The following is a 24,124-nucleotide window of genomic DNA, read 5'->3' as shown; positions in this document are numbered from 1 at the left end:
CAATTGTCAATATACAGTAATAACACGCAATACGTTTGCTTCTGCATCATTCGGCAAAATAAAATAGTGTCGCTTTTACGCGATGGATTTTATTTTTTTTTTTGCAACGTCGCATAAAGTTGCGGCAATACCGTTGTGTAAAATTGCAATATTGCCCTCGTTCGCGTGATATCTGTATCGCATTCATAAATATTTGTCGAGCGAGTGCACGGCGTTCGGTGGCATTTAAAATTCGTCACGCAAATGCATTCGGGAGGTGTCGAATATTTGGCGATTGAAGGCGTCGTCTGGAGCCGGCTTGAAGGCATTCATTCGATAAATATTCGCTAAAGCGATATGATTGTAGCCCCGGGGCGATGAGATAATATATGTCGATGCGACGACATGTCGGAATTGCATATGACAGTCTTATTCGACTTATTTCTCATACGAACGCAACACTGCACAGCTGTACGAGTCGAATACTTGACACGTTGCCTAGAGCCGGCTTTAGTAAAGAGTGGTATTCTTACTTACATTCCCTATCTGGAGTCATTACGGCGACGGTACCATTTTTAGAGAGTGGTTGGATGGGGAGGTGCGGTATCGTTGATTTTCGTCCTTTTAAAGACTGGTTATAAACGCAGTACGCTCTTTAAATTGCGTAACGAGGAATCAGTTTTATTTTACGTGATATCGCAACTCCAGTCTCGCGTAATTCTCGGTCAGTTATTTATTTCTAGCGAAGACCTGAATTTCTTCGATACAAATCTGTCAGCGATAAGAATTGAGAGGGACATGTTGCGTGTACACGTTGCTGCTATATTTAGGAAATGACTTTAGACTCTTGCTTTTTTATCGTTATTTATATCAAATTTATGATCTCATTTCGTGAATTGTATTTTTTATATATTTATGATAACAATGAAATTATTTTCGATAATAACGAAAGAACAAGTAATCGCACGGTTCTACGAAAAAAAAAACTGTATTAATAGCAGGAAATCTGAGGAAATAAAAAGTAAGCTGTGTTTAGTAGATACTAATACATGCTAGTAGTAGATTTATATTAATTTCGCAAATGACTGGGCGTTTGCAGTTCCATCGTGGAAGAATTCTCCTTTGCGAATTGTAATTTTAATCCATAATAACAAAGCAGAGAAGCAGAAAAGAAAAGAGCGGTCAATTTAGAATTCCTCAGAAGTATCTGCCACGGTAAAAAAAAGAAATGAGATAGTACGTATGTTAATAACGAATTTATGCTAATTTCTCAAGTAGCCTCGAGCATTCGCGACTTTGTCGTGGGGTTTACGGTCTTGTTTCGCGGGCCGCAACTTTGACCCGCAATAATAAAGCATACCGCATCCAATCACGCTTTTACCGTTCGTTACAAATTGCACTTGATCACGCGCATGCCTCTCGCGCCGTCTCGAGCGAGTGGTCCAGCGCCGGGATCAAGACTTTCGATCTTGTCTCGATCGAGGGCGATCGCGGATACGGGGAGAGGCGGCCAGATGCCAGCCGCGGGCGAAAAAAGCGCGAGAGAGAGAGAGAGAGAGAGAGAGAGAGAGAGAGAGAGAGAGAGAGAGGGAGGAGAGGAGCGAGATGAACGCCACTTTGCAGAGTGCAGACGCAAAAAGGCAAAGACGAGTCCTTATAAGGATGAGCGTCCTTAACCCGCTTATTCTTGGTGCCTTAAAGACGCGGCCGCTATGCGAAACGACCGGTGAAGCGATCCGCGAGAGCTGGTAACGGAGTCACCATGGCAGGTCCGATGCCTTTTACGGTTGTCGTCCCGCATTTGTGTTCGTTCGGTTTGCTACCATCGGCGCCACGAAAGAAAATTTCTGACGAAACCCCCTGGGGCGCCGTAAAAAAGTCCAGCGATGTTCCATAATAGAAAATACGAGAGGCGAGACATGCGCGTGTGTAACTAAACACCGCGAGTGACGCATCGTTGCGTTTGATCGGCATAGAAGGTGATTCACGAAGATACCGCACGTCTTCGATAGTCCATATACGTGAGGTCATTAAATGTAAATTTAATTCTGAGCAATCACAAACCTTGTAAAAGGACTTTTGTTTTACGTTGAAAAAGCGCGGCGAATTCGAGATGATTATTTTTTCGCGTCGGAACAATTAAACCTCTTCGAGTATCTGACATACTTGTATCTGTTATTTATATGTAATTTAAGAGAATTATTTGCTTTCTAAAGTTGGCAAAGAACGCTGTGCAATTTATCTTTCGTTAAACTCAGCGTTCTGTACCTGGAAAAGAAAATTTTTAGGAAATTAATTTTTTTTCTCTTCGAATTTTCATAGAATTTTATCGTACTTTACATTTCTGTCTCTTTCTAAAAACATTATTTCTTTAATAATTTTTTTATTAATAATGCAAATATTGATAATTGGTTAACAATACGTACATGACATACACATTCGCATATATTTATTTATGTATGTACTTTTTCATGTGTCTCGCTACTTTTTTTATTTAAAAAATCAGTAAAAAACAATATTCAGAGTAGTTCACTGATATTAGATTATAGTTTTCTATCTTTATTGTTTTGTGAATTACAGAAAATGATAGATATAATGGGTTTCATGGAATCTCTGTCTTTGCTCATTTTTAATATATAGTTAGAATTTATTTCAAAATTGCATTAAAAAATTCTTTAATCTTACCTGGAATTTTGGACAAAATATCTGGAAAAATATCCGGGGAATTCTCAGGAAATTTTGTTACAAGATTTTAGTAAACACTTTAAATTTGAAATATCGTCCCGTCAGTTCGTTCATCTCGGACTTCTGAATTCGGCGAGTACTATATTGACAGCATACCTCCACGTACATTTAGAGATTGCTATATCTTTGAGGTAAAAGATGTCGGTTTCGTTGAGATGTAACGCACATCGCGATCGCGTCGGCTGCGGATTTGCTTAGAAGGCACCCGTCACGTCGCGTCGGCGAGGTATAAACAGGAATGTTGGGCAGGGTCGATGACACCCGAGAGAACCGACCGGTTTTCGAGGACCTCTGAACGAACAGTCCTGCCTGGGAAAGAGAGAAGAGAGACAAAGATTTCCGTTCCATATGTTCCTGGCTTACGACGGAATTCGAAAAACATTGCATCGTCGAATCGAAGTTCGATTGATTCGTGCAATTTTATGCGAACGCGATGAATCGCTTAAACCCTGATTCCGTAAACGCGAGAATGACGCTTCGTAATGATGCCAAGGAGAAAAATCATCAATTTCGAGGACACACGAGGCGATGTTAAGATTCCTCAAAGCCTTTATTTTTCGATCACATAAATAGCTATAAAGAAACGGATCTGTGAAGTTAGCACATTTTATTAATAATTAATATAAAAAAAACAATGACAGTTCTAGTAGCACTTTTCGTATAGTTCCATAGTTTATAAAAAAAAATTCTCCATTGTTTATACTAGAAAACCAAAATTGAAAATATGATGTATTAACTTCGCAAATCTAGCGTGATATTTCCTCTTTACGAGAAAAAGAAAAGAATTTTATGAAGTATCATGCATTACATCGAAATTGATAAAACAACGAGAATTATTGCATTTTTAGATGAAGATATTTTAGATGAAAAATCCAACGCACAGAGATACGAATTATAATATAAATCGCTCCATTTTATTTGATTCATTCATTTCTCGATTGGATGATAAAGAAAGTTGTGGAACACCGACACATACTCTGACAGATCAGATTCCTTTGAGAAAACAATGTGCTGTGTCACGAGATGAATGGCTGCAAATATTATTTAAAGTTAACTGAGCTCCAACTTATTCTCCATCTCTTCTTGCGGACAGAATTATATATATATATAGACAGAGAAATACGATAAACCTCAGTCAACTGCGACCGCTGTTTACCAGTCCATAATGGGAAGAGTTACGAAAGTACGCGGCAAATTAACGTGGAAATCGCGCCGTGGAGAATAAATAAACCCGGTAACGCGGTTCCGGGTGACTTCTTCCACGAATGATGACGCGGGTAGTCGCGAGTCCAAGAGTGGACCGGGGAAAGCGAATGTGTGTGAATCACGCTGTAGGCAGTTCTGAAGGCAACCAGCGGTGATTCGTCGCGACCTTTGAAAGTGGATATACATACGACGAGAGCGAGGAGCAGGAAAACACCGACGACGACGATGACGATGATGAGTAATGGCGAAAAAATTCCTGGAGAGCTCAATCTGGTCGTGAAGAACGTGCCCGGGATCGGAACCCAATAAGCAGTGGCTAACAATTTCCCTGAGGAATTATCTGACGGGGCCCTAATGACAACGTGAATAATTTGAGTAGACTCACGCAATTAAGTGCGTCATCGCGCTCGGCCAGTGTTTAATGGAAGGCAGATAAAAGCGAGAGGAACGTTTATTAACACCTACGCCCGCGCTGTCTCCCGCCGACGAATATCGTTTGCGACTGTTGCAACGATATCAATGTTGGGCGTTTATGCGTAAACAACGATAATTCACGTCTATGCGTAGGCTGTGCGAACTGTCTTTCTGCATAAAATAGTGTGTAATGACAACGTGATACAAGTGATCGAAATTAATTATTCTACGCACGAGAGAATTGTTTCGTTGAAAGATGCTCAGCTATATAATATTACGATCAATTACTAATACTTCTTTCCTATTTTATCTATAAAAGATGTCTTTGTAAATCAATATGTAAAAATATAGTTCCTATATTTTTTTACACATATAATAATGTGATGAAAACCGTGTAGGGTACACTGTTAAATTCATAATGTTAAATTAGACCCAGGATTTCAGTTATTTTTAATCATTTCTATAAGTCACCATTGTTACCTATAAATATATCATCAATTTGACTAAAAAGAATCAAACACTATACAAGAAAATGTATTAAATAAATTAAATTTGATTCAAATTTAGTTTATTATTTACACAATGTATATATACTTAATATGGACGATATTTACTTTGGAACTAATCACAGAAATAAATTAATTTACATTTTAAATCTATTTTTTTTCCTCCCCAAGTTCTGAACAGGTGTAAAGCATACAATAAGTTAGAGTGAGATAGCTATAATTTGTTTCGCTCTAACTTGTTGCACTGTTTAGAACTAGTTCAGAATTCTTCGAAAAAGAACAGACCTATAGATACATATGAAAATTAAAATTAACAAAGTGTTCTTTAACTCAAGGAATTAGATTGCCATTACTCTTTTGATATCTGACAATATGCTGCATACAATTAACATAATTTGTAAAGAAAGAGTGCATGTTAGCATCCCGGTTGGGAAAGACAATAGGTCTGTTCCGCATTGCTTAAAATCCCCAAAAATTGTTGTATTTAAAACATGCTAAATATATTTAGGCGAAATTTGAAGAGAAAGAAAGTGAAGATTCTGAGTGCAGAAAGTGCAAGCAACGTAAACAGATCTAATGCAAAAAACGTGTAATTATATTGTAAGGACCGAGACAATCGTGAATGATACTCGCGTGCACTTGCTCGCACTGATAAAAGGTTAAATAACTTTGCTCTGTTTCGATATCACGCTCGAGAGATTAGCATCCCTTCGTTGGTTAGTCATAGAGGTCTGTCTGCCGCTGTATATGCGAGATATGTGATTTATTTGCTTGTTAACCGATATCCTTGTGGTAGTGAAATGCGATAAACGTAAACTTTCGATCCGGCCGAACTGAGTCGTAAATTTCTAAACCTATGCAAATCACAATAGCAGACTACTTTATACGTTATTTAAATTGATTTTCAGATTACTTGTCAGATAAAACTAAACATCAGATAGTAAAACTATAGATAATTTTGATCGACGTTAGTACTTAAATTAAGTGTATTCTTTAATCGAATATTATGCTTCCGGATAAGATTTTAGATAAGATTTTATCTTATCATAAAATTATAAAAAAGTATATAATGTACGTTTTATAAGTAAATTATCTTAGAGAGGAAAGTCTACATTACGATATCAATGACATTGTTCCCCGTAATCAAAAATCCTATTGAATCTAATTGGATAACTTTACACTTTGTTATTTGTATCTATCAGTCAAAGATTAAAACGAAAATGTCATGAAGCTTTTTTTACGGCAGAAATTAAATAAGAATTAATGGATTAAATGTTACCTTACTTAATCAGAGCAGTAATTCCTATTTAACTAAGACGTTTGTCAACCGATAGTACGTTATCCTTAAAAAAAAAAAATACAAATAATTTCTCTGAAAGAATATGATTAAAAATGTAACAGTATGTGTGTATAATTATATGTACATGATTATATTCCTATAGATTTTTTATCTTGAAATCAAACTGTTCAAGAAATCTACCATGCAACCTAGACAGTTGCACATAGACGTATCTCCGTTATTTCACTCACTCATAAAATGTGATGGAACCACACATCTGACAGCCGAATATATTACTCTCCGTAAATCGTACAAAATTTTATGGTCTATCCCTGAATCTAAAGCTGGTTACCTTTCGACTCGAGCTCGATTCCTCGAAATGGTTCGTTTTATCGAGGATAGGAGCGAGAGTCAAGGCTCTCGGTTTCAGGACCACCGGTTGTACAATCGGCTTGGTCGTATGCACATGTGTATGTCGGCGCAGCGGAGAAAACGTGCCAATGTGCAAGAGAACGCGCGACCGAACGAGAAAGGGAGAGCGCGGAGGTAGAAGACGCTGGAGAACGGCGAACTAAAAGTGTATGTCGGCCTCTTTCTTCTACTTCGCTCTCTACCTCGCGCTCGCGAACCGGCATCGCATGGTGAACGTGACGTCATCGATCGGACATTCCATCGAGCTTTACGTGCCGTTCCAGAGTCTTCTCGCACTATCACGAGAGAATTCCTGGAATGTTTATCAGCGTCAGCAGAAACAATGCTCCGCTAAAACAATTAGGTCACGTGAATAGATCCGCCAACGAATGCTTTCGCTTTTATTCAACTCCGGAAGAGCTGAATGAAGCAGCGGTTCGATAATTAATCGATAAAACGGAAATAATATTCTTGCTCGAAAGATATGAACTGATGAAGCTATTAAAGCCAATATTCATAGTCCGTTAATATTTCAAGAACATCTTAAGTAATGTCTTAAATCCTAATGCTGCTCTTTGATTGGTTTAATGACATCTTAAGACTGTATTTTAAGACAACCTACTAAAGAATCGATTATGAATACTGGCCTTAAGTCTACTAATTAATGAATGAGATAAGTCTTTTGCTTTTGTTTCTTGAAGAAAACGCTTAAGAAGCTCTGGCCTAACTGTGTCAATTTGTAGATTTTATAAATCTGTTTGATATAATCGAATTGTAATAATCGAAACCCTTTCTTCTTACAGACATACTCTGGCCTCTTTTGCGTCGTAGTAAACCCTTATAAGAGACTGCCAATATACACAGAGAAGATTATGGAAAGGTACAAAGGCATTAAGAGACACGAAGTACCACCACACGTATTTGCCATTACCGATACGGCTTATCGTTCTATGTTGCAAGGTAACGCACAATCGACATAATTAAAAATTGATATTAGCTATGTATTGCATCGAATTAATATTATTAGCTAATACATTAAAATCTAATGTTTGAATAAAAAATCTTAAACAGTAAGAATCTTACTGGACCATACATTTGAAAATTTAACGATAAGAAATACAGGAGTAATGACTATAACGGTCAAAGCTAGTTCTTTAATGAATTTTAAGTTGGCGAAATGTATTTATTTAAACTTATATTTGCGACAATAAAAGTTATGTTAATTTATTTGCAAAGTTTAATTTTTAATTATTTTAATCTTGCTCGACAAAAAAAAATTATAATCCACAAATAGTTACTTTGCACTATTTATATTCAGTTTCTAAAATTTTGCTATATCAGACATTATTATTCTTTATTTTTTTATATTATACTGTGTGCAATATGTATTACATTTTAAACAATGTACTTAGAAGTCGTATTTCTTAAGACATCTAAATATAGTGTATCATTTAACCCTGCTGGTCTGTTCGGATATGTTCCACTCAAAGTGTGTAATTAATTTTCTTACTAACATCTTGTTTAAAATTTTTCTCTGGTATTTAATGACTTCGTCTGTTAATCTAAGAATTTTTCAGTGAAAATTTTGTATCTTTTATTTTTCAGAGCTTTTTAAATCATATTGATCCAAACGATATGATCGTATAGTAAATTGGAACAAACCAGCAGGGCTAAGTATATTCTCTTTAATAGTCTACAATCACTCACCAGTGTTCTATCTATTGCAGATCGCGAAGACCAGTCAATTTTGTGCACCGGTGAGTCCGGCGCCGGCAAGACCGAGAACACAAAGAAAGTGATTCAATATTTAGCCTATGTGGCCGCGTCGAAACCCAAGTCTAACGCGGTAAGTCAACGTCCATTAGTACGTTTGTCGTTGTCGGCAGTGGCGACGGCGGTTTCCGCCAAGCGGCGAATCCATTGTGTTTCACGCACGCGCTCGCTCTCGCTGAAGACACGCGTGCTCAACAAATTAAACTACCGCGGTTTATACGAGCTATTTAACCTCTTGGTGCTCCCGTAAGCACGAATGCTGCTCCCGCGAGCTTCCTGAGGCGCGCGAGAGTGATCTCTGTCCCCGGAAATACGCATGTACGTCGATTGAAATGAGAAGGCTCTTTATAATAGATATTTCAAGTCTGAAGTAATATTGAACTTATTTTTCAGTTCGCGCGTTATGCCGGGTTTTTGATATTTAAATGAAAGGAAGTATTCAACACATTATGTAAATTGTCATTGAGATGTTATAATTACGGCAAGACGTGCGCGATTACTATAATTTGAAGCAAGTGAAGCTGGAATCATATGATATCTTCAAACTTAATTTTCGTAATAAATATTATTTTGTTCCATATATCGTCTCTTCCTGCATTTTTAACTGGCTTAAAATGACGGTATTCGCGTGCGTATAATAATGCTGTTACGGTTGAAAGGTTTCGATTACCTCACGCACAATTATGTTTACGCGATAGATGTCTACTCACAGCTATGCGCGTTGCCAAGGTTAATGACCAAAGCGGCTATATCGAAACGGCACAACAAGAGAATACGACAATTGACACGCTACCCGGTAAATAGATTTAACTACAACGGCGTTTGTTAACCGAGCGATTGTGGAATGCGATTACAATGTTTGACCATGAACGTGTTTAGTCAATTATTTGGCTCAATTCTTTTCCATTTTTCTAGTCAAAACGTCATCAAATGCTTGTTTCCTACATATAAGCTAAAGTGAAAGAAGGAAGACTCAGATTATATTTAAACGCGATTTTAAATTAACACGAGTCGTGTGACAAATGAGCTAATATTATTTTTATTTTAATATTTTCAACATTGTCTAATAGCAATTATTTTCTTTTGTTTGGAAAACGTTATGAAGAGTGTTCAACGTCACGAGTTACCGCAGATTTGTTGGGTTTATTTCGATAGGACCGCAAAGTGCAACAAAGAGTTCAGAGTCGGATGCACTGATGCGCGATGAGAATACAGACCATCGGCGTTAAAAGCGTTGAAATTTCGCATAATTGAGTCACCGTGTTCACCACAACCGCGTCGGCCTTTCCGAAGCTCGGAAAACCTCGTTGCCGCTCGTTTCCGTCGCCGGAAGTTCAACCTCAATATCCGATTCATGACGTCTTTACCACGGGCTCGCGGTACCACGAATTCCATATTCGTTACTGCCGAATTAATGACCAGACGTCTCGTGCGAAACTCGTTAAAATTCTTTATCGTTCAAACAGATTTCCGTGTTTGAATGACTAATTCTGGAATAAGTATTCTGTTACGGATGATTGTTAACATGTCTTTTATAATTCACAATCACGACTTTTTTTAATGAACCTGTAAATGTCATAATTACGAAATTTCAGTATCTTATCATAAATGTCTACTAAAAAAAATCTTGTCTTTTTTTAATGGATTGATATTCTTTTTTTTTTTTAGAGAGAATGTCAATCCATTACTTCAAACGAAAGAGATATTCTTGAAAAAACTCAAAAATGTTTGAGAATATTAATCTAATATAAAAAAAAGAATTTTTGTGCTCTTCCAATAATGTTTCTCTATAGAGTTCTATTATTGAATATATAGATCTATAATATATAGATCTCTATATGTTGAAAGAGTTCAAGAAATCTTAAGATATTGATTGAGAGAGAGAGAGAGAGAGAGAGAGAGAGAGAGAGAGAGAGAGAGAGAGAGAGAGAGAGAGAACAAAATTGTTTGAGAGCCTCTGCTGTACAGGTTCGCGTACAGTAGCTTCTTTGTTCTCGCGTGTTTCGCCGAGATACTTGAAGAGTATAATCCGAACCATCGCACGAAGCGTAACGTTATTAATAAATCGAAAAAGATGCATGCAGGGAACTGTTTTTTTCCGGATTGCAAATTACGTTGAGGTTTGGGTAGAAGGACGGCGAGTAAAAAAAAAGAGAAATGCGCAGATACAATCTTCAAGTGGTAACATTCATTTCTCAGTCCTGTCCATCTGACGTTCTGACCTCGTGGTCTTGTAACCGTCTTTGTAAATTTTACAAGTCACATGGCTATTTTTAGCATTTGTGAATCAGATAAAAATTTAAGCAGGAATAATAGCGACCATATGTTGAATGTAAATAATATGATTTAGTCCCTCGTAGACATTTTATAAACGTGGTGCACGTTGAGGGTTTGCTTTCATAAATGGTAGTATATAGTAAAATATACAAAGTGATGCAGGAGGCTTCGTACAGCTGCAAAATATAATATCGAATCGATTATTTGAAAAATAATAAATTAAAAAACAGAGAAAGAGTTTAAAAATTAAACACGCGCACATTATTATTGCTAAATCTCAAAATTCTTAAATACAGTATATTAAAAAATAACATTAACAAATTTTTAACATTATATTAGAAAATACTCAATTATTTTACAAATAACCAACTATAGAAAAGCTAAAGTTTGTAATTTTGATTGAAAAAGAAGAAGAGGAAATGTCTGATAGTGAAGAATAGCTGTTGTTTCTTAAATAATCGATTTTATTAAACGGCACAAGCGACATTTTCTCACCGGTTTTTCCAACCGGTTTCAGACTTGTTAGCAGTCGAAAACGTAAAGAGGTTGCTGCAAAAGGAGCAGCATAGAGAGGAGAGCGTCTTACTCCTTTTGAAGATTCGCCTGAATCGCGACTTCTCCTTCCACTCGATCGAAGGTCGCTCCGCAAAAGACAGCCTTAACACATTTTCGATTACCATAAGTCGCGTTCGCATTACGACTCGGATGGACGCTCGTTGATTAAGCCCAATCGATCTATATTGCTCCGCGTACATGTTACTCACGATGGTTCGGGAAAGAGAAGGAGGAGGGAATCAGAGACACGCGCATGGTGCTCACTGAAGGACCTCTCCTTTTCCAGACAAACGATCCACTTATCAGACCGAGTCTCTTTTTTGATTCTCTTGAATCACGCGAGCCGGATTGCCCGCGCGTGACTCATCTCATGAATGTAAAATCTAGGCCTGCCATAGATAAAAAAAAAATAAAAATATGTACTCTCCAGGTATTCCATCGCGTTTTCTCCCAACTATAAATTTTTTTAGCATGTTTAAAACGATTGTTTTCGCAAGAATTTGATAGACCATCCTTTGGATTTTCAACACTTAATTTTCATCACTGTAATTTTATACTCTATTGTCTAACAATAAGACGAAGGAAACATGCGAAATATTCTGTGTTATGCATCGTAGCAAAATCTAGATATAATGTTGAACATTTTCAAGTACTAGATTAATTCCGTTGCAGTACTTCGCACTCGACGGTCTTTATCGCTTCTTGTCGTGAACGTAATTGTCGCAAACTAATCTTTGCAGGTCGCATAGAACATGCAATCGACGCAATTAAATTTTCGTGTTATCTGTCTGATTTTTTAATGGCCTTTATTAGATCGAGTCAGTGTACATATATATAGCATGATGATGTATAATTGCGCACATCTGAAGCACACATATCTAATACTTTGTACAGTAAACTTTGATCAAATTCAAATTGTAGTGAGTAAATAACATAGAAGTGTTGGTTTTAGCGAAATGGTGACAGGGGTATTTTTATTCTTCGATAAATCTGAAGAGAATGGTGCCTTTTTCAGAAAAAATAAACACCTAAATTTGAATGCTGCTGTCGTTAAATTGAATGAATTCTATATAAATATTGCATAAAAGTGTATAATTCATAATTGAGAATTTCACTTTGTCTCTCTTTGTTTCTTAAGAGAAGATAAAGAGCGTTGGAGTTACAGTCGATATTGATGATATTAGCTGTCACTTAATTTAATTTAAATTAAAAAATTAACAATTTAATAGTAAATATTTTTTTTTTAATCATGCACCAATCAGTCGAGAATCGCTCTCGTTCAACTAGATTCTGCACGCACAAATCTCGAAGAAGATTTAATCTTTTTCCGTATATTAGGTTTTTTAATGTTCCTTCTCTTGATCGCCGATCGCACGGCATTTGTACATGCAAAAGTATATGTGTAAAAAAAAGTTTGTAAAACGAGAACACTCGCCTACGGTACGACTGCATGCTATCGCATCGGCTGCATTATCGTCTTACTTTTGTTCACAGCCAGCACATTCCTGATCGTTTCGCATGCACAAGAGCAAATAAGCTCGCTTATGTTTCGCCACTACGGACATTTTAAACCATTTCAATCGGGGCGTTACTTCCAGCGTATACAGGGTGTCGCGCACAGCTGCCTGATTATTTTTTAACGTCATTAATTCCTTGATGAGTTTGGAGTCAACGATTTCTTAATGAATGTTTCGCGAGTCTATGGTATATCGCACCTGTTTCTTTGATATTAAATATCTCTTGGAACTCGAATCTAGATCGAATTAAGATTCGTGTGCAATTGTCTGTGACAATTTTTTAATCGGTTTTAGCTACTCCTGCATTTCAATAATCAATTGAGATCGAATCGACTTCCAAATTCATCAAGAATTTAAAAAGTAATGTCGCAGCACTATTATGCACCCGATATTTGTATCAAAACTGAATTATTCGGCATCTGAGAAATTATTTTCCAATCTCTCAAAACTGAAATCTAAATCGAAACAAATCCTATAAAAAAAGCAATAAAAAGAGAGAAAGAATTGGTTCCAACGTTTGCTAAGATTCAATTTCACTCGAGTGTGCGTTTATTCACCGGTCGATTTGTTCTTCGTGTACTTATCATGTGGTACACGAACTTGAGGGAATCGCACGGACCAAGGACGAACGCGCGACTCGAAATCCACGCCATGGTCAATTCTGATCTAATGCTGAAAATTCTTTTATTTTCGGTGCTGACTTTTGGCGGCCGCCCACCTAGACTCCGAGTCCGGCATTAATCATAGTAAGTCAACGAAAGAAACAAAGGCCCGGCTCAGGCGGCTGACGACGCCTGTGGCACGGAATTTTCTATTATTTTCCCGCTTATCCACCCCTTACTAACAAACTCTTTTGATTTTTGATGTATCAATTGACGCACGTACCGAGAGAGAAGAAGAGATCGCAATATATTATCACAATAACATCACACATTTGTGATCTCGAAAAATATGATACAAACAAATTATATATAGACACGTAAACAAAATATGTATGTAAATAACTCGTATATACATATACATGCATATAAGAGTTATTTATATAATTGCTATCTATTTTTGTAAGGCAAGATTTAAATACGGCGGATACCCATTTTTTATAATGATTATGTTTAATATAAAATTAAAAAATGACATTTTGGAAAGAATATTGCGCGATGAATAGTTGGCATTTATATTTAAAAGTTTATATTATTTCTAAGAAAAATATATATGTAATATTAATATTACTTTTTAATTAAGTTTTGTATATATTATAATACATCTTTATTCAAATTACATAATTTAATTGTATTAAGACATCTTTTATTTATTTTGAGTTGAATGGAAACGTGTCTCGCAGTTCTTTTGGAGATGAATATATATTTAAATTAAAATAAATCCTTTTAAACGCAATACTTTAATAAAATAATAACCTCTTGGTACCTGCGTGCATTTCGCGCATAGAGATATAATTGTATGATTTCGCATTACCCTTCTGTGAGAAATTAATCGTTGTAAAACCGTTTACCGGAACTATTGGTGTTCTTGTGGCTAACGAAGCTTCTCTTTGCCTCTTTTTTTCCTGCTTGCGGATCCAGGGATCTGGGAATGTCACGGAAAAGTTTGCGGTAATTAACGTGAGAAAGGGAGAAAGAAAGTGGGAGGAAACAATATTAACACTGGTGTGGTGTCGTGATAAGTGTCTTGCCTTACAGCTTGCTTTTGTCGTCGATTATTGCCATTTGTTTCTTTTTTTACCCTTTCAGTGCGCTGCAATTTAACAAGTCGTAAAAATTACAAGTCAATCTTCGATGCTTAATATACGTAATACGCTTGTGTTAATCGTAATACGTTATTATACATCGCTGAGCAAGAAAGCGTGAAAGATTTCGTTGTCGTTTACGGTTATGTTTATAGTTGAATATAAAAACCTTTTATGTCTCGTAATGATATAATGATCTGACACGTTTGAAAGTAAAAAGATAACTGTTCTATATTAACAATAGACAATTTCTTTTACTATCATATGTTGGAGGACTATTCATTCTTTAATAAAGCTTACAGTGATTTATCGTAAAAATCCTTTTGGACGAAAATTTTCATGCTAATCATGCTCTTTTAAAATAAATCGACCGAATTAATTTGCGTTCTTATGTTTGAGTGATTAAACCTTCGAAATAATAGGTTGAACGTCTTTTTTACATTGCTATATTTTTAATAGTTTTAGAGAGCTATTATTGTAATCGTTTATCGCCGTTAAATCAACATTATTATGTTTTATATTTTTGGGGAAATATATAAGATAAACTTTTTTAAATATTTTTTAACTTATTTATTCCAACAAAAATAAAAAAAAAATAGATTTTATTAATGCTACAATTTAATATTTATTAATTTACATATATTATTAATAGTGTGTAGCATAATATTCAGTGTCATTTAAAGTTATCAATAGAATAATATTTTATATATTTATATCAATTTTATGTGAACAATGATTTCGACATTCAAATAATTCAAAATTATCATTCAATATTTGTTACATATTTATGTTTGTAAACAATGTTCGTTGTTTATAATAATTCTTTTTATGTATAGATACATCTAAATTATCAAAAAATTCGAAGAATTCGGTGATATTATTTGCTTTGCGAAAATAATGTAGCAGAAATTTCATCAAATTCTTTTATATCATTACATTATTTTTTAATGTACACAATAAGCCATTTATTTTGCTCATTAGCGCTATTTTTGTCAGTCTCGAAAAATAAATATTTTCAATAATGTTTATTATTAATTGTCGAAATTTTTTTCGTCATAGGGTGAACTCGAGCAACAGCTTCTTCAGGCGAATCCAATCTTGGAAGCATTCGGTAATGCGAAGACTGTAAAGAATGATAATTCGTCTCGTTTCGTAAGTTATATTAATAATTCTTCACTAAGCAAATGAATTTTAAATAAAACAATTGCATTAAAATATTAATTTTATTGTTTTATTTGAAATTAATTTTAATTATTGATAATTTCAAGATGCAATATGCTTCTTGTTTTAACATGTTATTTTTCTGTTCATTGAAATTAATTATATTATATCATACGTATTATATAATATGTTACAGGGTAAATTTATAAGAATAAATTTTGATGCATCCGGTTACATAGCCGGTGCAAATATTGAGACGTATCTTCTAGAGAAGTCGAGAGCCATTCGGCAAGCGAAAGATGAAAGGACTTTCCACATATTTTATCAGCTGTTGGCAGGTGCCTCAGTGGAACAAAAGAGTGAGTCAAGCAATATGTTGAACAAACAAAAAAGAATCTGCATTCCTTTTAGTTTATTATATTCGATATTCGTAACTTCTGATGACTTATGAATTCTTTTAGAGGAGTTTATATTGGAAGATCCAAAGCACTATCCTTTTCTATCGAATGGAGCTCTACCGGTTCCTGGTGTCGATGATTCCGCTGAATTCTTCTCTACAGTAAAGTCAATGCACATCATGGGCATGACCAACGAGGACTTCTCCTCCATCTTCCGTATCGTTTCCGCCGTGATGTTGTTTGGTTCGATGCAGTTTCGTCAAGAACGAAATTCTGATCAAGCTACGTTACCGGACAACACGGTGGCGCAAAAGATCTCGCACTTATTGGGCCTAAGCGTGACAGAGATGACGAAAGCCTTCCTAAAACCGCGCATTAAGGTCGGTCGTGATTTCGTTACGAAGGCACAGACGAAGGAGCAGGTAGAATTCGCCGTAGAGGCGATCTCAAAGGCCTGCTATGAGAGGATGTTCCGTTGGTTGGTGAATAGAATCAACAGGTCCCTTGACAGAACGAAGCGACAGGGTGCCAGCTTCATCGGCATATTGGATATGGCCGGTTTCGAGATATTCGAGCTGAATTCCTTCGAGCAGCTTTGTATCAATTATACAAATGAGAAGTTGCAACAATTGTTCAATCACACGATGTTTATTCTGGAGCAAGAGGAGTATCAGCGTGAGGGAATTGAATGGAAGTTCATAGACTTTGGATTGGATTTGCAGCCAACGATTGATCTTATCGATAAACCAATGGGCATTATGGCGCTTTTAGATGAAGAGTGTTGGTTTCCTAAAGCCACGGACAAGACATTCGTGGAAAAACTGGTTGGCGCTCACAGTGTCCACCCGAAGTTCATGAAGACTGACTTCCGTTATGTAGCCGATTTTGCAATCATCCATTATGCTGGCAAAGTTGATTATTCTGCCGCTAAGTGGTTGATGAAGAACATGGACCCATTGAATGAGAACGTTGTTAGTCTTCTGCAAGCCTCGCAGGATCCGTTTGTATGTCATATCTGGAAAGACGCTGAGATTGTCGGTATGGCGCAGCAGGCGCTCACGGATACACAATTCGGTGCAAGGACGAGGAAGGGCATGTTCAGAACGGTCTCGCAACTGTATAAGGAACAGTTGGCCAAGCTGATGGTGACATTGCGCAACACGAATCCGAACTTTGTTAGATGTATAATTCCAAATCACGAGAAAAGAGCTGGTAAAATCGACGCTCCGCTTGTGCTAGATCAACTACGATGCAATGGCGTGTTGGAGGGTATCCGTATCTGCCGGCAAGGTTTCCCAAACAGAATTCCGTTCCAAGAATTCAGACAACGCTACGAATTGCTTACTCCAAATGCTATCCCCAAGGGATTTATGGACGGGAAAAAGGCTTGCGAAAAGATGGTATGTATCTTCATATTCACGAATCTTGATCAAAAATAATAAAAATGTATCGCTAAATTATAAATTTTTCTTATAGATTCAAGCATTAGAGTTGGATCCGAATCTTTATCGTGTTGGACAATCGAAGATCTTTTTCCGCGCCGGAGTGTTGGCCCACTTGGAAGAGGAGAGGGACTACAAGATCACGGACATAATCGTCAATTTCCAGGCTTTCTGTCGCGGTTTCTTGGCTAGGCGTAATTATCAAAAACGTCTGCAGCAGCTTAACGCGATCCGCATTATCCAGAGAAACTGTGCGGCTTACCTAAAGTTGCGCAATTGGCAATGGTGGCGGTTGTACACTAAAGTGAAGCCTCTACTAGAGGTTACCAAACAGGAGGAAAAGCTCACACAGAAGGAGGATGAACTCAAGCAGGTTCGCGACAAGCTGGAGTTACAGCTGCACTCGGCTCAGGAATACGAGCGCAAATATCAGCAGGCAATCGAAGAAAAGACTATGCTGGCTGAGCAATTGCAGGCAGAAGTTGAGCTTTGCGCGGAAGCCGAAGAGATGAGAGCTAGGTTAGCCGCGAGAAAGCAAGAGCTAGAGGAAATTTTGCATGATTTGGAAGCGCGTATCGAAGAGGAAGAAGAGAGAAGCGCCGCGTTGACTCAGGAGAAGAAGAAATTACAGTTGAACATCAGTGATTTAGAAGAGCAACTAGAGGAAGAGGAAGCTGCTAGACAAAAATTGCAATTAGAAAAAGTCCAATGTGATGCAAAGATCAAGAAGTTAGAAGAAGATCTCGCTCTTTCGGAAGATACCAATCAAAAGTTATTGAAAGAAAAAAAGATTCTTGAGGAACGTGCAAATGATCTTTCACAGACTTTGGCCGAAGAAGAGGAGAAGGCGAAGCATTTGTCGAAATTGAAAGCTAAGCACGAAGCGACAATCGCCGATCTCGAGGAGAGACTTCTTAAAGATCATCAGCAACGACAGGAGGTGGATAGATCTAAGAGAAAAGTCGAGACTGAGGTTTCAGACTTGAAGGAGCAATTGGCTGAAAGGAAAACGCAAGTTGAGGAAATGCAGCTTCAACTTGGCAAACGTGAGGAAGAACTCAATCAAGTTATGGCAAAAATGGACGAAGAAGGTGCCGCTAAAGCGCAAGCTCAAAAAGCGCTTAGAGAGCTAGAGTCACAATTAGCCGAGCTTCAGGAAGATTTAGAAGCTGAAAAGGCGGCTAGGGGTAAAGCGGAAAAACAGAAGCGCGATTTGAACGAGGAACTTGAAGCGCTGAAAAACGAATTGCTCGATTCTCTAGATACTACCGCGGCTCAACAGGAGTTAAGAAGTAAACGAGAACAAGAACTAGCAACATTGAAGAAGAACCTCGAAGAGGAAACATCATTGCATGAAGCCACGCTCGCCGATATGCGTCACAAGCACACACAAGAACTGACTGCTCTGAATGAACAGATGGATGCGTTGAAGAAAACGAAAGCGGTTCTAGAGAAGGCAAAAGGATCTCTGGAAGCCGAGAACGCCGATTTGGCAACAGAACTCAGATCGGTCAGTGCAAGTAGACAAGAATCTGATCGTCGTCGTAAGCAAGCGGAGCAACAGTTAGCGGAAATAAACGCAAAATTGGCCGAGGTAGAACGAAACAAACAAGAATTAGCCGAGAAAGTAACGAAACTGCAACAAGAAGCGGAAAGTGTAATGCAGCAACTAGAAACTGCTGAACTGAAAGCATCTGCAGCATTGAAGGCATCGGCCACCTGCGAATCCCAGTTTACCGAACTACAACAGCAATTGGAAGAAGAAACTCGGCAGAAACTGGCTCTTAGTTCGAAGTTGCGCGCATTAGAAAGTGAGAAAGAGAGCTTGCACGATCAACTTGAGGAGGAAGAGGAAGCAAAACGTGCCTTGGACAAGCAACTGCTGAGTCTGAATGTACAATTGGCTGAAGCCAAGAAACGTGCTGATGATGAAGCAGAGGCGGCTGTCGCTCTCGAGGAGGCCAGGAAACGTTGCACGAAGGACATTGAAGGTCTCCAACGGCAAGTTGAGGAATTGCAGGCAGCCAACGATAAACTAGATAAATCAAAGAAGAAGATTCAGGCAGAACTGGAGGACAGTATCATCGAGTTGGAGGCACAACGAGCGAAAGTACTTGAGTTAGAAAAGAAGCAGAAGAACTTTGACAAGGTGCTGGCCGAGGAGAAGGCTGTGTCTGAGCAATATGCAGAGCAACGGGACGCCGCGGAGAGAGAAGCGCGCGAGAAAGAGACAAGAGTATTATCATTGACTCGTGAATTAGATGAGCTTAATGAGAAAGTTGAGGAACTTGAACGGGGCCGTAGAGGTCTACAATCGGAACTGGACGAATTGGTTAATAACCAAGGTACCGCTGACAAGAATGTCCACGAGTTAGAGAAGGCAAAACGTTCATTAGAATCACAGCTACAAGAGCAAAAATCGCAAGTTGAAGAGTTGGAGGATGAGTTACAGTTCACGGAAGATGCTAAGCTGCGGTTGGAAGTAAATATGCAAGCGTTGCGAGCTCAGTTCGAGCGTGATCTTCAAACCAAGGAAGAACAAGCGGAAGAAAAACGTCGGGGATTAGTGAAGCAGCTCCGTGATCTCGAGGCGGAGCTCGAGGATGAGAGGAAACAGCGTGCTGCAGCCATCGCTGCACGTAAAAAAATGGAAGCGGATTACAAGGATATCGAACAACAGTTGGAGATGCATAATAAGGTGAAGGAGGACGCACTCAAGCAACTGAAAAAACTTCAAACTCAAATCAAGGATTGTACTAGAGAGACAGAAGAAGCTAGGGCTGCAAGAGATGAACTGGCAGCTGCCTCTAAGGAAACCGAGAGAAAGGTCAAGAGCTTAGAAGCCGATTTGTTGCAATTGACCGAGGACTTTGCAAGCAGTGAACGCGCCAGAAGAACTGCCGAGAACGAGAGGGATGAGCTGCAGGAAGAAGTCAATAATAATGCCAACAAGGGAACCCTGATGTTAGACGAGAAACGTAGATTGGAGGCAAGAATTGCCACTCTAGAGGAAGAACTGGAAGAGGAGCAATCGAACGCTGAGATCGTGATGGATCGTGCCAGAAAAGGTCAAATTGTGATCGAGCAGTTGACAACGGACTTGGCGACTGAGCGATCCACTACGCAAAAATTGGAGTCGCACAAGATGCTGTTAGAGAGACAGAATAAAGAACTTAAAGCCAAGTTAACCGAGTTAGAGACTGCGCAACGTGCCAAGACCAAGGCTACGATACAGCAACTGGAATCGAAGATCAACAATCTCGATGAGCAGCTTGAAACTGAAGCCAAGGAGAGATTCGCCCAGCAGAAGATCAATCGTAAGCTGGAGAAGAAATTGAAGGAACTAAGCCTACAATTGGAGGATGAGAGACGAAATTCCGATCAGTATAAAGAACAAGCGGAGAAAGTCAATGTCAGAATGAAGGCGTTGAAGAGACAATTAGACGAAGCGGAGGAGGAGATCAGTAGGCATAAGACCATGAAGCGGAAAGCGCAAAGAGAGATGGACGACATCACGGAATCTCACGAAGAGCTCATGCGGGAATTGACACATCTAAAGAATAAATTAAGGTAATTTCACATTTATTTTCTTTCTCATACACATTTTCTTTCGCACACACAATGGAAGGGATAAAAATATTGTTTAAATATGAAAAGATCTAGAAAATATTGAAAAATCGGAATTTAATAATGTTTGGAGGATATTAAATAGCGAGAGAGGATACTGTTCTTTTGAGCGATTTACATATGTATTATTTTATGTTACACTTTTTAGGCCATACGTATCTGTAACCTTAGGCGAACGTAATGAGGCAGTATTAAAGTAGTGTTTTATCTTTGAAGGAAGTGATCAACTTCTGACATGTGTAGGTGTCAAGAGAGAAAAAATGATTGGTATCCTACCTGAGAGAGTTTTTTGCTAGGAAACAATCCCATTAGTGTCCCCAGTGTGCTACAGTGAGTTAAACGAGCTCTTTTGGTTAATTTGAAATCGCTAACTCTGAAAATAATCATGCCAACTTGGACTGCTACCTTGTGTGATAATGACATTTCATCCTCCGGTTTCCCCCTGAATGCAATTGTTTGTTGAATGCGTTTTTTATATTTTTTGATTATTTTTTGTTTGCAGTATCCATTATCGGTCGATAGTTTGACATTGTTTTCAAGAAAAACGACTCGTAGCTTAATATAACATTCTTCATATTTAACTTCATACTTACTATTATAGCAAGAACTTCAAATATAAATTTATTCGGATACAAGTTGCACATTTTTTCCTTAATAACTGTTTGACTAATATTTTACTATTTCATTTGTCTTATTTAATTCAGGATACGCATTATTGCACATCTTACAGTACTATTATTTGATATATAATGATGAATATTTAAGTACAACATTAAATTTCAGATTATGAGATTTTTTAATTTGAAAAAAAAATGGAAAATGTATTTAAACTATTGATTGATAGTGTATATTTTTTCGCATTATTTATGCACACGTATTGCAATAATAAGACATCACATAATTAATGTAACGTATGATTTGTTTAAAGGCGCGGTGGTCCTCCAATAAGTCTGAGCTCTACGAGGCTGAAACGCGGTTCTGTACAAACCGGCGGCTCGGGTGATGATTCGACAACACAGGATGAGAGTATCGACGGCGAGGAGAATGCCAATTGAATATCGGAGTCAGTCCAATGTGCTCTCGAACCTCTGTGAATTATGTATATACGTGCGTCGAGAGGGTGTTGGCTTTTTTGTTCGATTCGGCGCGTTACGCGGACTAAACTGATGTCTCGCGTCGCGAGTACGAGACCAACTCCACGATTAAAATCAAAAGTCGTTTCGACGATGTCCTACGGCGTTTTCGGCCTTAAGATTATTGCAATGAGACAATCGTCTCGAGAGTTCGATTGACCGATAAAATGCCGACGATCTATAAAAAAAAATCAAGAGAGGCGAAACATCGAAAAAAAACCGAGAACTTTTGATACATTTTATAAGAACGAACGTAAATGTTGGAACGCATTTTACAATATGTATAAGGAAAGGAGAGTGAGAGAGAATAAGTGAAAGAAGGGATAAAATAAATTCTGGAGAAGGAAACTCTTAATCATGAATGAATTTATTGGAGACTTATTTAAATAGGAAACTTAAATCACGTAAACCTCTCGTACGAAAATATTTCGCGTGAGGGAATATCACTTTGACGCAGCCTGTCGCTTGATTTCCTCGAGCTGTCGAACCAATCCGAGACTCGCGAGATCCAATGGAGTCTTGCGCTCCTTATTGGTAATCGTCAAGTCCGCGCCGTGCGCCGTCAGCAGTTTTGCTTCTTCCACGCGGTTCTCCTCACAAGCGAGATGCAGCGGCGTGTTACCGTACGCATCTCTTTGATCTGAGAAACAAGATAGCATGAAATGCACGAAATTGTGTATCGATATAGGAGAGCGAGCGAACCTTTGTACTTCTCTAAGTTATAATCGAAAATATTTATATATAGATATATATATAGATTATATTTGATATTTTATATATTATTATACTGTAATGAAAGAGCTGCATTTCAATAACATACACACATACAGAGACACGCAAACACTCCGCTACCTATGTTCAATTTCTTCCCGCACTCCAAGAGGAGTTCCACGATGGTGATATTGCCCTTCGAGGCAGATCTATGGAGAGGCGTGGCACCCCGTTTGTCCGTGATGTTCACGTCTGCATCTTTCTCGAGCAACGCCACACAGATGGACTTCCAATTCTTAGACGCGGCGTATTGTAACGCTGAGTGACCGTCGATCGTCGTCGCGTTCACGTTCGCTCCCTCGGTCAGTAATGTGTTAACGACCTTCTCGCGGCCAGCGGATGCTGCCAGGATTAGCGGAGTCATGTTTGTCTGCATGATTTAGACGCGTGATGTGATTTAATGTTTGATTTCGTCGAGGATCTAGCCGACGCAACGAACGGAATGAAAGTCTCGCGATAATTATGCGACGTTATGCGTGTGTGTACAAGAGAGAGAGAGAGAGAGAGAGAGAGAGAGAGAGAGAGAGAACAGGATATGCAAAAAATGTAACGCAACGCGCGATGCATTTTAGACGCATTTTCGCTTTATACTTATTTTCTTATAAGTTTTTTTTTTCTTATAAATGATCTTTGAAAAAATTATAATATAATTATACGTCCTCAAGTGTGTATATTATTAAGATCTCCATCTTTCTTTCGATAGATCTCTCGAAATGAGGGATGGAATAGCTTTGTGGAATTGTAATGTAAGATTTTGCTTGATATCATGTTAAAGTTAACTTAATTAAACTATTATTCTCGTTAAATTTTTTCAAATTATGATTTAAGAAGCGTTTTAGATAAGTAGTCTCTTTATGATTCATTAAAATTCAACTATACTACTGACTGCTACTAACAATAGATAATACATTTTAAAATATTTTTATAAAGAATGATATTTTTCAGAAAAAATGTACATGATTGTACTATTTATTTGTGTTACCAGTGTGTGGTCTGTGTAGAATCTCGTTTGAAACTACGAGAGTTTAATGACCAATGCACAGCATGCAAGAATTATAATTTTCTCGAGAAGATATATAATATTTTAAGATGCAAAAATAAAGTTGACTTGATATATTATTAAATAATTTATATAATACATTTTATTTTAATAATTGAAGTTGTAACAGTCATATATATATATATA

The 24,124-nt window shown here is 37.7% G+C and overlaps 2 protein-coding genes across 3 annotated transcripts in view; one reads left to right on the top strand and one right to left on the bottom strand.

Moving 5' to 3' along the window:
• Positions 1–22,098, top strand: part of zip (myosin heavy chain 10) — a 32,333-nt gene extending 10,235 nt beyond the window's left edge. Inside the window, exons 2-10 of one of the 2 annotated variants that reach the window (XM_018515487.1) lie at positions 7,344–7,500; positions 8,268–8,386; positions 13,385–13,408; positions 14,243–14,272; positions 15,466–15,558; positions 15,764–15,926; positions 16,029–17,365; positions 17,442–20,977; positions 21,963–22,098. In XM_018515487.1, coding sequence (XP_018370989.1) covers positions 7,344–7,500; positions 8,268–8,386; positions 13,385–13,408; positions 14,243–14,272; positions 15,466–15,558; positions 15,764–15,926; positions 16,029–17,365; positions 17,442–20,977; positions 21,963–22,089 — 5,586 coding nt within the window. In that variant the 3' untranslated portion in view covers positions 22,090–22,098. The remainder of the gene's footprint in view (positions 1–7,343; positions 7,501–8,267; positions 8,387–13,384; positions 13,409–14,242; positions 14,273–15,465; positions 15,559–15,763; positions 15,927–16,028; positions 17,366–17,441; positions 20,978–21,962) is intronic. The other variant, XM_018515488.1, reaches the window with a different exon arrangement.
• Positions 22,099–22,590: 492 nt separating this feature from the next.
• The window catches only part of LOC108766300 (26S proteasome non-ATPase regulatory subunit 10), a 3,255-nt gene continuing 1,721 nt past the window's right edge, over positions 22,591–24,124 (bottom strand). The window contains exons 3-4 of the mRNA XM_018515493.1: positions 23,020–23,308; positions 22,591–22,807 (exon numbers count right to left, since the gene is read on the bottom strand). Of these exons, the coding sequence (XP_018370995.1) occupies positions 22,611–22,807; positions 23,020–23,308 (486 nt within the window). The 3' untranslated portion in view covers positions 22,591–22,610. The remainder of the gene's footprint in view (positions 22,808–23,019; positions 23,309–24,124) is intronic.

Source organism: Trachymyrmex cornetzi, unplaced genomic scaffold (genome assembly GCF_001594075.2).
Source record: "Trachymyrmex cornetzi isolate Tcor2-1 unplaced genomic scaffold, Tcor1.1 scaffold579, whole genome shotgun sequence".
Lineage (NCBI taxonomy): Eukaryota > Metazoa > Arthropoda > Insecta > Hymenoptera > Formicidae > Trachymyrmex > Trachymyrmex cornetzi.
This window is presented reverse-complemented; position numbering and strand designations above follow the sequence as displayed.